The 13,374-nt window shown below is 49.9% G+C and overlaps 1 protein-coding gene across 1 annotated transcript in view; it reads right to left on the reverse strand.

The window, feature by feature from the left end:
- The window catches only part of LOC146854269 (protein mono-ADP-ribosyltransferase PARP12-like), a 490,642-nt gene that overhangs the window by 154,705 nt on the left and 322,563 nt on the right, over window positions 1-13,374 (reverse strand). The window contains exon 9 of the mRNA XM_085652052.1: window positions 4,478-4,553. Within this exon, the coding sequence (XP_085508178.1) occupies window positions 4,478-4,553 (76 nt within the window). The remainder of the gene's footprint in view (window positions 1-4,477; window positions 4,554-13,374) is intronic.

Raw genomic sequence — 13,374 nt, forward strand, 5'->3', positions numbered from 1 at the left:
CAAACCAGGGACTGCCCATGCCAACGCAGATGGACTTTCCAGGTTCTTCCACTTAGACAATGAAGACTCCATAGGGCAAGTTTAGTCTCATCACCTTTCATTTGGGGGGGGGGGGGGGGGGGGGGTTGTGTGAAAGTGCCATCTTTCTTGCATGGTATGCCCCCACTTTTTGCTGAACTGCTGAATGTACTTTGACTGAGTGTGCCCTGGGCTCCTGCCAAGCAGGGGCCCAGGGCCTATGTTCCTTCCCTAAAAACTGTGCTGAAACCCAAATTGGCAAACCCTGGCCACATGTCAGCCCTTGGTAAATGGTACACTAGGTACCCAGAGCCTTGTGACGAGGGAAGGACCCTAAGGGCTGCAGCACTTATTGTGCCACCCTTAGAGGCCCTGTACCCTGACACACACACACACACACACTGCCCTTGCAGGCTGAGTGTCTGGGTACAGAACAAAACAGAGAACCGACATGGCACACATCCCTGTGTGCTCTGCCCCCAACACACACCGCCCTGGCATACAGCAGCCACCCCTCTAGCTGGGTGCCCTATGCCAGTGGTGTGGGTACAGGTGCATGAGCCCTGTGCCCCTACAGTACCCAGGTCCATTCCTGGGCACTGTAAGTGTAGTGCTGCCATTTAAGAGTATATGGTGCTGGGAGATCATCAACACGAACTCCACAGCATCATGATGGCTCCACTGAAGACTGAGAAGTTTGGTATCAAACTTCTCAGCACATTAAACCCGCACTGATGCCAGTGTAGGATTTAATGTACAATGAACGACAGAGGGCATCTTAGAGATACCCCCTGAACCTAACCTACAATCCACATCTTGTCTGAGGGTCTGCCTAGGCTGCCACACGGCAGACATTTGCTGGACCCCTGGGTGGAGAGCCCCTGCTCTCCTGGGCCTGCAACAATGCACATCCTGGGCGAGGTGCTAGGTCTCCTCCCCCAGGATGGGCAGGAGAAGCTTCAAAGGCATACCGCCTTTGTGAGCTTCTCCAGGCCACTTGCTGTACTCAGCAACTGGCCCCTACCGGTTCTAAACCCCCACTCTGGTGGGAAGACTGGCCGGAAATCCCAAGGAAGGACAGGGGGTGTGCCAGCCTCTGCCAACCCCACCCCTCAGGTGGGGGAGGCGAAGTGAAGCACATCTCCGGGCTCTTGCAATCTTGAAGATGGGGAGCCCTGCCCAATCAGGACTAAGCCACTGCCCTCCTCCCACAGGAGTGTGGCAGGATAGGGGGTGTACCCTTCCCAGGGCAGAGACCCAGTGGTCCCTGCCCTTTACCTACCTGTAACGCCCCTACATTTAGTATTTAGGGGCACCCTGAACCTTCCTTCCTGAGATCCAGATTAGGAAACAGCAAAGAAGATCAAGAGACAAGAAGACCTGCCGTGCAGCTGCTCACAAGAGGAAGACACCAACTGCTTTGGCCCCAGCCCAACCGGACTGTCGAACCTCGAACCTGCTCCTGCTGAACTCCGGCATCTCCAGTGGCCAGAAACCTCACAAACCCCGGAGGACCTGGCTACCTTGTGACTCTAAGCAACTGGGACACCCACGAGCAGTGGTACTGCTCAAAGCAAGTAACTGACACCTGGCATCAGCCAGGAACCACGAACCCTGCACACTCTGCACCCGCCAAGCCTGGCCTGTGCTGGAGTGAAGAAAGACCCCGAGAACGTCCCCCCGGCGACTGTGACCCCGAAACCAGCACCCAAGGACCCACCTCGACCCTCCTGACGACGCCTGCAGCCTCAGAACCAGGGACCCCTCCAACCGCGACCAGCCGAGGTTAAGATTTCCCGACACCAAAAGGCACCCCTGCACCCGGCGCCCTGCGGCCCCCTGTGACCAACTCCTGGGTGCTTACCTATCCTCCAACTACCCAACTTACCTCTCGAAGTGGTGGTCACACCTGAAGAATCTTCGTCCCCGAGCTTGCGGCCTTTGTTCGTTTGTGAGCTTCTCCATTGCAATCCATTGAGCGCCCGATGGCTCAAAAGCACCCTGCACCCAGCCACCCGAGTGCCCCTGGCCGTGCAATCTCTACTCTACTCTACTTCCCCATTTGCCCTGAGCAAGTGACCAGGAGCCCAGCTCCTACAGCCGCGTGGCCTGCTAGCCAGCAGCCAACAACCAAGGGTCCCCTGCCTCCCATAGGATAACATTGGGCCTAACTCACTCTGCACCCGGATGCCGCTGAGGGTGTAACAACTGTACTGACCTGACCTTGGGAGACCCCCGAGTCTATGCCTAGAACCTTAACTCTGCCAGTCGAGTACTTACCCAAAAGCTGATAACTCTCTTTTCTTCCGTAGGGTAACATTGACTGGTTTCACTTGGAAATTCTTCTAAGTGTGGAGTTTCTAAACTTAAAATATTCACCTAAAATCAACCGAGTAACGAAAAATAAATTACTCACCTGCTATCAGGAGAGATCCCAGTGCTGGATCTTGGTGCCCAGCATTGACCCTGAAAAGTAATTACAACCATACTTACCGCTAACCCAATTTTCTTCCAAAGGAAAACATTGACTGTTATTCTGTGAAATTTCTTCTAAGTGTCGATTTTTGCAAACTACAAATATTCTTTAAAAATCGCACCAACTGTGAAAACGTAATTACTTACCTGTTTTATAGATAGATGTCCCAGTGCTGAACCTAGGAGTCCAGCACAGGATTACAAAAGTAACGAGAACATAATTTACCTGCAACTTGAATTTCCTTCCATAGGATAACATTGCCTGGTTTTTGCTGAAAAAGTTTGTCCGTGTCAATTTTGAAAACTTACAAATATTCGTTAAAAATCGCCTGTATAGCCAAAACACATTCTTTCAACTGTTTACAGGTGGTGCCCCAGTGCTGGATCCAGGATCCAACACGGCGTTAGAAAACGTAACAATAACCCCACTTACCTGCTAAGTGAAATTCCTCCAATAGGATAACATTGGTGATTCTATGAGAAAAAGTTTCGAAGTGTCAACTTTTAAAATACCAAAATATTGCTTAAGAATCACTACTGTAACCAAAAAGCTTTTACTCAACTGTTTACAGGAAATGTCCCGGGACTGAATCCAGGATCCAGTCCAGTGGTTCGAAAAGTAATCCTCAAAGTAACTAATTGCATTTAATTAGAAATTCCCATTGAGCTCAATGTATTATTGTGTTTGAAGTTGTGTTGCCTATTGCAACAACTGTGTCTATTGCATTCAAAAGCCTACTGCATATTGAAAGTATGTTTATAAAGCCTCTCATTCAGAGAAACTATATTTTGAAATATATTGTTGGTTCTAAAATAAAACAACCATATATTTTTATACAAAACCATTGGCCTCAGTTCTTGAGTGCGTGAGACCATTTGTTGACTGAGTGTGTGCAACAAATGCTTTACACTGTCCTCTGATACTGCCTTACTGCTCGACCAAGCTACCACTTTAGAGAGAAAGGTTATATCTACCTTTAGCCTCTGCCAAACCTCTGGGGATTGTGGACTCTGTGCACACTGTACCTATTTGGGAACAGTGTATACAGGGCCACTTTCCTACAACAAATAAATAGCATGGGTGTGAATATTTATTTGAGTGAAAGCATGTTAAAAAGTAGGTTAAAAGGTCAAATGATAGTCTAATGTTCCACAGACCTCTAGGGTGTACACGTTTCAGTACCTAAAGCTTTTACAATGTGCCTCTCAAATGTACGTTATTTGCTGGGCTTGGCCCATCTGGTACTACAGAAAATCAATAAAATCGGTTAAAAAACAACAAAAAAAGTCAAATGACTGTTGCATTGTCAAGCCTTATCTAAAGATTCATGTAGGTTAATGACCACACTCCTCTCATCTGTGCTGCTGCCAGAAAAAAAACACAACCATACATTATCTAGTTATCTACTTTTACAGCATTACCATGTCATTTGTGTGAACTGAAAGTTCAAGCTCAGCCTGCTGGATAAATACATAAAATGATCACAGCTGCGTGGAGGGTAAGCACTTTTTTGAGGAAGCACACAACTTCTGCCCAATCGTGACATGTACTCCTGACTCCCAACATGTGAGCGGAGCCAAAGCCCCCTTAGTGATGCTCAGATAATTGTCTGGTGACTACTGCGCTGTAAAGTCAGACCATAAAAAGGCCCTAGATCTTCACTTTACTCTTTTTTCAACGAGTAAACAGTACAGTACACTATCAAATATCCAATAGTTTCTTTCCTTTAGGAGGCAACCATCCAGAAATCCGTTTTCTTCTTCAATATGACAGGCCTTTTCATCTGTCTTTCAACTTAACAGGGTGGCCAACTTATAATCACCACTGCTAAATTCTGCTTGTGTTGCTTTTGTCTTCATTATGATATAGACGATTCATATTTCTTTTTCTGAACACACAATACACATTAACATTCATGAGCATAAACAGCACAAGCTTGAAATAGGAAAGTGCTGCGTGTGTTTAAGAGCTTATTACACATACCTTGTATCCGACCTCTGTCAATACCGACTTATCCCAATATGATGGGATTGACCCTTCTTGTAGAGGTTCTGACCGTCTGTGTGAAAAAGCAAAACTTAAGATGAATGCAAATCTAATCATATTGGTACTTTCATGAACAAACAATATCCTAACACTTCTCAGACACTGACCAAAAGTTGATTCTATAGTGGGCAATATTCCTATTAGTTTTCCATAAACGCAGCATTCTTGAAAACATCCCGCCACTCCAGGCTTCAGAGAGACGAAGATAAAGAAGGCGGGAGAAGTACTCTCAATAATGCATAAATCTGCAATCTAGTTAAAACGTGTAGTCATTGTTGCTGTGGATCAGTCAGTCTCTCATAATGTACACAAATAAACAAGGCGGGTTAATCCAAAGTGGTAATGTGCCTCTTATTTTTTGCTCCATTTGGTTCGGATGTGGCGAAGCACTAGCAAAAACTATTCAAGAAATATTCAAAATAAAATGTTCCTTAATTGACAAACCTTTTGCCATGCTAAAAATGTAACTTCATTCACAAATGCAGGATCTGCATATTTGCAGAGATGTTATTACACCTTGGGATTTCTGTGAAGTACAGCAACGTTTCTGTAGTCTTGGCACTAGCGTCACGGTTAGTTATAAGTAAGAGGTAAACATGTAGAGAGCAATAACCTTGCATGCATTCACAAACATTTTGAATGCCTTCAAACACTTATCTGCACTACTAAACTTAAACATAAATGAACCATGGAAAGAACAGACCATTTCCTATGAGTCAATCAATCATTCATTTGTAGAGCGCACTACTCACCCGTGAGGGTCTCATGGCGCTGGGGGGGTGGGGCTGTTGCTACTGCTCGAACAGCCATGTCTTGAGAAGTCTCCTGAAGGTCAGCAGGTCCTGGGTCTGTCGCAGGTGGATGAGGAGGGTGTTCCATGTCTTGGCAGCGAGGTGGGAGAAAGATCTGCCACCTGTGGTTGTTCGGTGGATGCGTGGAACGGTGGCGAGGGCGAGGTCAGCGGAGCGAAGCTGGCTGTTCATGGTGTAGAAGGTCAGTCGTTTGTTGCGGTGTGTTGGTCCGGTGTTGTGGAGTGCTTTGTGAGCGTGGGTGAGGAGCTTGAAGGTTATTCTCTTGTTGACAGGGAGCCAGTGCAGGTCACTCAGACAGTGATGTGGCTGTGACGGGGGATGTCGGGGATGTCGAGGATGAGGCGAGCGGAGGCGTTCGGTATGTGTTGAAGTCTTCTCTGGAGTTTGGCCGTGGTTCCCGCATAGCAGGCGTTGCCGTAGTCCAGCCTGCTGCGGACGAGGGCTTGGATGACCGTCCTTCTGGTTTCGGTGGGGATCCATCTGTAGATCTTGCGAAGCATGCGGAGGGTGTTGAAGTAAGAGGAGGAGACGGCGTTGACTTGCTGGGTCATTGATAGTGTTGAGTCCAGGATGAATCCAAGGTTGCGTGCGTGGTTGGTGGGTGTCGGTGCTGCTCCCAGCGTGGAGCCGAGGATGAAGACCTCCGTCTTGTCAGAGTTTAGTTTCAGGCGACTGTTCTTCATCCATTCTGCGACGGCCTTCATTCCTTCGTGGAGGTTGGTTTTGGTGGTGGCAGGGTCCTTGGTGAGGGAGAGGATCAGCTGGGTGTCGCCAGCGTACGAGACGATGTTGAGGTTGTGCCATCAGACGATGTTGGCGAGCGGTGCCATGTAGATGTTAAAGAGGGTCGGGCTGAGGGCGGATCCTTGGGGTACGCCGCAGGTGATCTTGGTGGCTTCGGAAGGGGGGAGGCGGACTCTCTGGGTTCTGCCAGTGAGGAAGGAGGTGATCCAGTCCAGGGTTTGGTTGCGGATCCCTGCGTCGTGGAGGCGTGAACGTAGGATGTGGTGGCAGACTGTGTCTAAGGCAGCCGAGAGGTCCAGGAGGATGAGGGCCGTGGTTTTGCCGTTGTCCAGCAGGGCCCGGATGTCGTTGGTTGCGGCGATGAGGGCGGTTTCGGTGCCGTGGTTGCTGCAGAAACCGGATTGGGACGAGTCCAGGATGATGTTCTCCTCTAAGAAGTGGGTGAGTTGCCTGTTGACAGTCTTCGCAATGACGTTCGCTGGGAACGGAACCAGGGAGATGGGCCGGAAGTTCTTGAGGTCCTTGGGGTCCGCCTTGGGTTTCTTGAGTGGGGCGTTGATCTCTGCGTGTTTCCAGCTCTCCGGGAACGTAGTGGTCTCAAAGGAGCTGTTGATGATCTTCCGGAGTTGGGGTGCGATGATGGAGCTCGATTTGTTGACGATGTGGTGGGGGCAGGGGTCAGATGGTGAGCCGCAGTGGATGGTGTTCATGATTTTGATGGTGTCGTCGTCGTTAACGTGGTTCCAGGAGACCGGTGTGGTTGGGGGGAGGTTGGTCAGGTTGAAGAACTCTTTGCTGTTGTGCGCGTTGTTGTTGATGCGTACCTTGAAGGAGGTCCTTTTGGCGGTTTGAAGAGTTGGTGGTGCTTGCGGCTGCGTTCTTGAAGGCTGTGTGGTTGTCCGGTGTCTGTTCGTGGCGCCACTTCTTCTCAAGTCTACGGCAATTCTGCTTGCATGCGTGGAGATCGGTGGTAAACCAGATGGCCCTCCTGTCGGTGCGTCTGTTTGAGGGTTTCCTGATCGGGGCAAGAGTGTTGGCGCAGTCATCGATCCATTGCCTGAATTTGCGGGCGGCTGTGTCGGTGGGGTCGGTTGGTGGGCCTCGGGCGAGGGTGGTGATTAGCTGGTCTTTGGTGACCTTGTTCCAGCTGCGGTGCGGGATACGTTGTGGGTGGTTGTGCGTGGTATGTTTCTTGACGGAGAAGTGGATGCAGTGGTGGTCGGTCCGGTGGAGTTCGGTGGTGTGGCTGAAGGTGACGTGTTTGCTGGCAGGAAAGATGGGGTCGAGCGTGTGTCTGGTGGAGTGGGTGGGTGTCGTGACGAGTTGTTTTGAGTCGGAGGTTGTCGAGCAGGGTGTTGGAGTTGCTGTCGTTGGCGTTCACGAGGTGGAAGTTCAGGTCTCTGAGTAGGATGTAGTCTGTGGATGCGAGGGGGTGCGTGCTGAAGACGTCGGTGATGGAGTCGCTGAACTTGTGAGGAAACGGGCCCTGAGGCGCCTACCTAGCATCTAAAACTACAAGTCCCAGCAACCCTGGAACCAGGAAATGGGCGTCCTTATAAGGACGTCACGCACGTCGGACGCCGTGCGTTATTTTGAATCAGAGGAAACTGCTTCGTCGACCGGAGTTTGGCGTTCCAGGCGAGCAGAGGAATTCAGCAGCACCGAAGGAGACCTTCCCAAGGTTACCGCGTCCCCGTCCCTCGGAGCTTGGCGACCAGGCGGGGAGCGGCTGGGACGCTGCGGCGTATATCGAAGAGGCAGGTGAGAAGTGGCGGTGTTCGGCTGAGCACGCTACTGTCTATCCGTACGGACTACGGTATACCCGCCTTTTCCCTTCCCAGACCCAGCGGCTCGGACGAGCCAGGATATTCCGCGCTGAAAAAGCGCTTCCAACCTAAAGGCTCACTGAACAACCTTACTAACGCTCGGAGAGCGAGTGGACGAATTCCGCGCTGAAAGAGCGCATCCAGGTTCAGAGCTCATTCATGGGTAGTGATCACGCTCGGAGGAGCAAGAGGTCATTACGCTTCCATATCAGTTGTACAGGCTCGGAGGAGCCTTCATAGTCGAGACTTACTGCGCTGAAAGAGCGCCTATCCACTGTCAGAGGGAGCGAGGAGAATACTGATTACATGCTTGTGGCATTATTGCTTTAGTGAGACCAAATGAGAGTAGAGAATACTAATTACATGTGTGTTGCATTAGTGCTTTAGTGAGACCGAATGAGAGTAGACAATACTAATTACATGTGTGTTGCATTATTACGTTAGTGAGCCCGAATGAGAGGGAAAAGTACTGTTGATAGAAATGTATTGTGTTTTGTCATTCCAGAGCCTAACTCCCTGCTGACCCCTTCCCCTATCCTTCCCTCGCCTGATCCCCTCTGGGCTCTGTAACCTTTTGGTTGGAGTCCGGGGAGATCTGGAGGTGGACCCATATATCATCATCCGGATCCTGAGGAGTTCTGAAGCGTGACAGAACTGTGGTCGGGTCCGGGGTGTATGTAGACGAGGGTTCCTCTGAGGGTGGTGTTGGGATCGATGTGGATCTGGAAGTGCAGGTGTTCGGCTGGGCTAAGGGTGTCTTCGGTGCTGGTCGAAATTCTGAGTGTATTCCTGTGGACGATGGCATATATGTGAGAAAGTGGCTGTTCCTTAATAGGTACAGGGTGTACAGAGTCCACAGTCCCCCAGGGTTTGACAGATGTTAACGTTAGATATAACCTTACTCTCTAAAGTGGTAGCTTGGTCGAGCAGTAAGGCAGTATCAGAGGACAGTGTAAAGCATTTTGTTGTACACACTCAGTCAGCAAATGGTCTCACACACTCAATAACTGAACTCTAGGCCAATGGTTTATATATAAAAAATATATGCTTGTTTTATTTTAGAACCAACACTTGGATTTAAAATATACTTTCTCAGAGTAAGATGTTTCACATAAATACTTTTGCAACATGCAATTGACTTTTGTAAACAGTTACAAGTGGTTGCAATAGGCAACTCTATTTTAAACACAACAATGCATTGAGCTCAATGGAAAATTCAAGTTATTTGCGACAGATTACTTTTTAGATTTCTTTTGTAATTCCAGGACTGGATCCTAGATTCAGTCCTGGGTCAGTACTCAAAATCAAGTGATTAAAGTCGACTTAATTACTGTAATGATTTTTAAACAATATTTAGCTATTTTAAAAGTTGACACTTCGAAAATATTTCAAAGAAAACAGTCAAAGATTCCCTATGGAAGAAAATTCAAGTTGCAGGTACAGTACGTTCTCGTTACTTTTGTAATCCAGTACTGGGTGCCTAGACTCAGTACTGGGACCTTTATCCAAAACAGGTAAGTAATTAGGTTTTCAGATATTATACGAATTTTGAAGAATATTTAAAGATTGCAGAAATCGACACTTAGAAGAAATTTCAAAGAAAAACAGTCAATGATTTCCTATGGAAGAAAATTGGGTTACGGGTAAGTACAGTTGTAAGTATTTTTCAGAGTCAGTGCTGGGCACCAAGATCCAGTACTGGGAGCTCACCTAAGAGCAGGTGAGTAATTTCGTTTTCGTTACTCGGCTGATTTTTTGGTGAATATTTTAAGATTTGAAAAGTCCACATTTTCAGGAAAAAGCCAGTCAATGTTACCCTATGAGGAAAATAGAGTTATCGGTTTAAGGGTAAGTACTCGACTGGGAGAGTTGAGGTTCTGGGCATAGACTCAGGGGTTCCCCAGGGTAAGGTAGGTACAGTTGGTTCACCCTCAGCGACTCTAGGGCAGCCGGGTGCAGGGAGAGTTAGGCCCGATGTTATCCAATGAGGGATAGGGGGGCCTTGGTTGGTGGCTGCTGACTGGCAAGCCACGCGGCTGTGGGAGCTGGGCTCCTGGTCACTTACTCAGGGCAAGTGGGGAAGTAGGTAGGTGTAGAGTTTTCACTGCCAGGGCCACTCGGGCGGCTGGGTGCAGGGTGCTTTTGAGCCTTCGGGCGCTCAATTGATTTCAATGGGAAATCTCCGGTTTAGAAAAAGACTGCAAGCTCGGGGACGAGGACTCTTCAGGTGCCACCACCACTTCGAGAGGTAAGTTGGGTAGTTGGAGGATAGGTAGGTACCCCGGGATTGGGCACAGGGGGCCGCGGGGCGCCGCTTGCAGGGGTGCCTTTTGGTGTCGGGAAATCTTACCCTCTGTTGATCACGGAAGGGGGCACCTTGTTCTGAGGCTGCAGGCTTCTTCAGGAATGTCGAGGGAGGTCCTTGGGTGCCGGACTCGGGGTCACAGTCGCCGTGGGGTCGTCCTCGTGGTCTTTGGTCACTCCGGCACTGGCCAGGCTTGGCTGGTGCAGAGTGTGCTGGGTTCGCGGTTCCGGGCTGCTGCCAGGGATTAGAGGTAGGTTTTGAGTAGAGCCTCTACTCATGGGAGTCCCAGGGGCTTAGAGCCAAAAGGTAGCCAGGTCCTCCGGGGTTGGTGAGGTTGCTGGCCACATGAGATGCCGGGTTGGAGCAGGAGCAGGTTCAAGGGTCGACAGGCCGGTAGGGCTGGGGCCAAAGCAGTTGGTGTCTTCCTCTTGTTAGTAGCTGCAGGGCAGGTCTTCCTTCTTCTTGCTCTTCTTTGTAGTTTTTGAATCTGGAATCTGGGGGAAGGATGGTTCAGGGTGCCCCTAAATCCTAGATTTAGGGGCGTTACAGGTAGGTGATGGGCAAGCTTCCCCCTGCCCATCCTGGGGGAGGAGATTTAGCACCTCGCCCAGGATGTGCATTGTTGCAGGCCCAGGAGAGCAGGGGCTCTCCTACCCAGGGGTCCAGCAACATGTCTGCTGGGTGGCAGCCTAGGCAGCCTCAGAGCAGATTGTAGGTTAGGTTTAAGGGGGCACCTCTAAGATGCCCTCTGGGGTGCTGGGTACATTAAATCCCACACTGGCATCAGTGTAGGTTTAATGTGCTGAGAAGTTTGATACCAAACTTCTCAGTCTTTAGTGTTGCCATTATGGTGCTGTGGAGCTCGTGTTTGACGAGCTCTCAGCACCATGTACTCTTAAATGGCAGCACTGCACTTGCAGTGCTCAGGAATGGACCTGGGCACTGTAGGGGCACAGGGCTCCAGCTCCTGTGCCCACACCATTGGCTTAAGGCACCCAGCTAGAGGGGTGTCTGATGTATGCCATGGCAGTGTAGGTGATGGGCATGGCACACAGGAATGTGTGTCATGTCGACTTTGTTTTTGTCTTGCACCCAAACACTCAGCCTGCAAAGGCAGGGTGTGTGTGTAAGGGTACAGGGCCTCTAAGGGTGGCACAAGGAGTGCTGCAGCCCTTAGAGGCCTTCCCTGGTCACAAGGCCCTGGGTACCTAGGGTACCATTTACCAGGGGCTGACATGTGGCCAGGGTTTGCCAATTTGGGTTTGGTTTGCTTTAGGGAAGGAACATAGGCCCACGGCACCTGATTGGCAGGAGTCCAGGGCACACTCAGTCAAAGTACATTCAGCAATTCATCAAAAAGTGGGGGCATACCATGCAAGAAAGATGGCACTTTCTCACAATATCCTCCTCCTGGTTTGTTGGTTCAGTCCCTGCGGGTGATCTTGTAGCCGTCCGGGATGAGGAGGGGTTCATCCAGTTCTCCGTCAGGAAGGCGACGTCCGGGGAGGATGAGTCGAGTATGTCCCAGAGTTCAATGGCGTGCTTGTGGACGGAGCGAGTGTTGAGTAGTATGCATCTGAGATGGTTGTGGCCTGCCCTGGGGGAGGGGCAGGATGTGCCGAAGTTTGGTGGTGGGTGAAGCTGCAGCTACAGCAAGTGAAGGGTCCGTGGGTGCGCTCCAGGGTGGCCTGGAAGCAGGTGGATGATCTGCCGGCATTGAGTTCGTGGAGGAGGTTTGCATCGTGCTCGCGGGGGCCAGGGGGACTGGCGTTGGGCGCGGTCCAAACGCGGACGGGCGCAGACGGGCATGCCTTAGGCGTGGCCGCACAGCGGCAGCCATTAAGAAGGGGAGGTGGGCGGGAGGAGCAGCTGGGAGGCGGGTGCGGGGACAAATGGGCGAGTGAGGGGGGCGGGCGGCAGGGGACGCAGCGGCGGAAAGGGGAAGTGGGCAACAGAAAAAAAGGGGCAGAGAAAGGCAGAAAAAAAGCAATAGAATTAGAATAAAACAGCAGAAACTGCGGAAAACGGCAGATAGCAGTTACAGGCAAAAAAGTACGGGGAGAGTGGACACAGAGTCCTGGCGGCGCGAACTTGTGGCAGCAGCGAAGCGGGAAACATGGGCACAGTCAGGTGCAGCTGTGCGGCGTGGGGAGCGACCTGCCTGTAAACAGTGTGTGAAACTTGCGGATTTGCCTCTTTGAGTCGCAGCGGCAAGGGTGCCTGACTCCCGACCAGGGGGTTATGGTTCGATCCCTGGTGCCAGCGGCAGGTTAGCCCAGCACCATGCGACTCTGGGCAATAGCTCGCTTAATCTTCCCGAGGGCCTCCCGCGCCGGTACACCTCTCCGGAAGTATCGGTGTGCTTTACAAATGCTTTGCATTGATTTCAATGTGCATAATCTGCATATGTAAACTCAAGGAACTCATTTGTAAGCCAGGGAATGTTTGCAAGACTTACTTTTCCCATGCTTACACCAAATGGATTTTTTAATCAGTTAGTTATTCTTAAATCAATACAAAGCTTAGTTACAACTTTCAAAATCAAGCTCCATAATTTCCTAAACTACATTTCTTCATTGTAAAATATATATACAGGCTGTCTCTTATTTATGTCCCCGTCACTTACTTTGTGTAAGATATAAGGAAAATGCTATTTACCAGTATGCATCTGTTCTGGCATGTAGAGCTGTAGATTCGTATACTTGTGCATAGATCGCCATCTGGTGTTGGGCTTGGATGTTTGCACTTTATTTTTGTCTTGGAAGAAGTTCTTTGTAGTCACAAGATAGGTGACTCCTCCTTGGGATCGTAGTGCGCATGGGCATCGACTCCACCCTTTGATTGTTTTTTCGCCATAGAGGGTGATAGTGGAGTTTGTGAGAAACAGAAAAGATTTCCAGGTGTGATGTATCTAAGTAAGATAGTACTGGAACAGATAGAGGTATCCGGGGAGGCGGGTGGGCGTATATGAATCTACAGCTCTACATGTCAAGAACAGATACATACTGGTAAGTAGCATTTTCCGTTTGAGGCATGTGAGCTGTAGATTGTATACTTGTGCATAGACTATACAGCAGTTACCTCCTTAGCGGTGGCTACCTGTATCTGTTGCAGTGGTTTGAAAAAGTGTTCTTAATACAGCCTGGC

Source organism: Triturus cristatus, chromosome 4_1, assembly GCF_964204655.1.
Source record: "Triturus cristatus chromosome 4_1, aTriCri1.1, whole genome shotgun sequence".
NCBI lineage: Eukaryota > Metazoa > Chordata > Amphibia > Caudata > Salamandridae > Triturus > Triturus cristatus.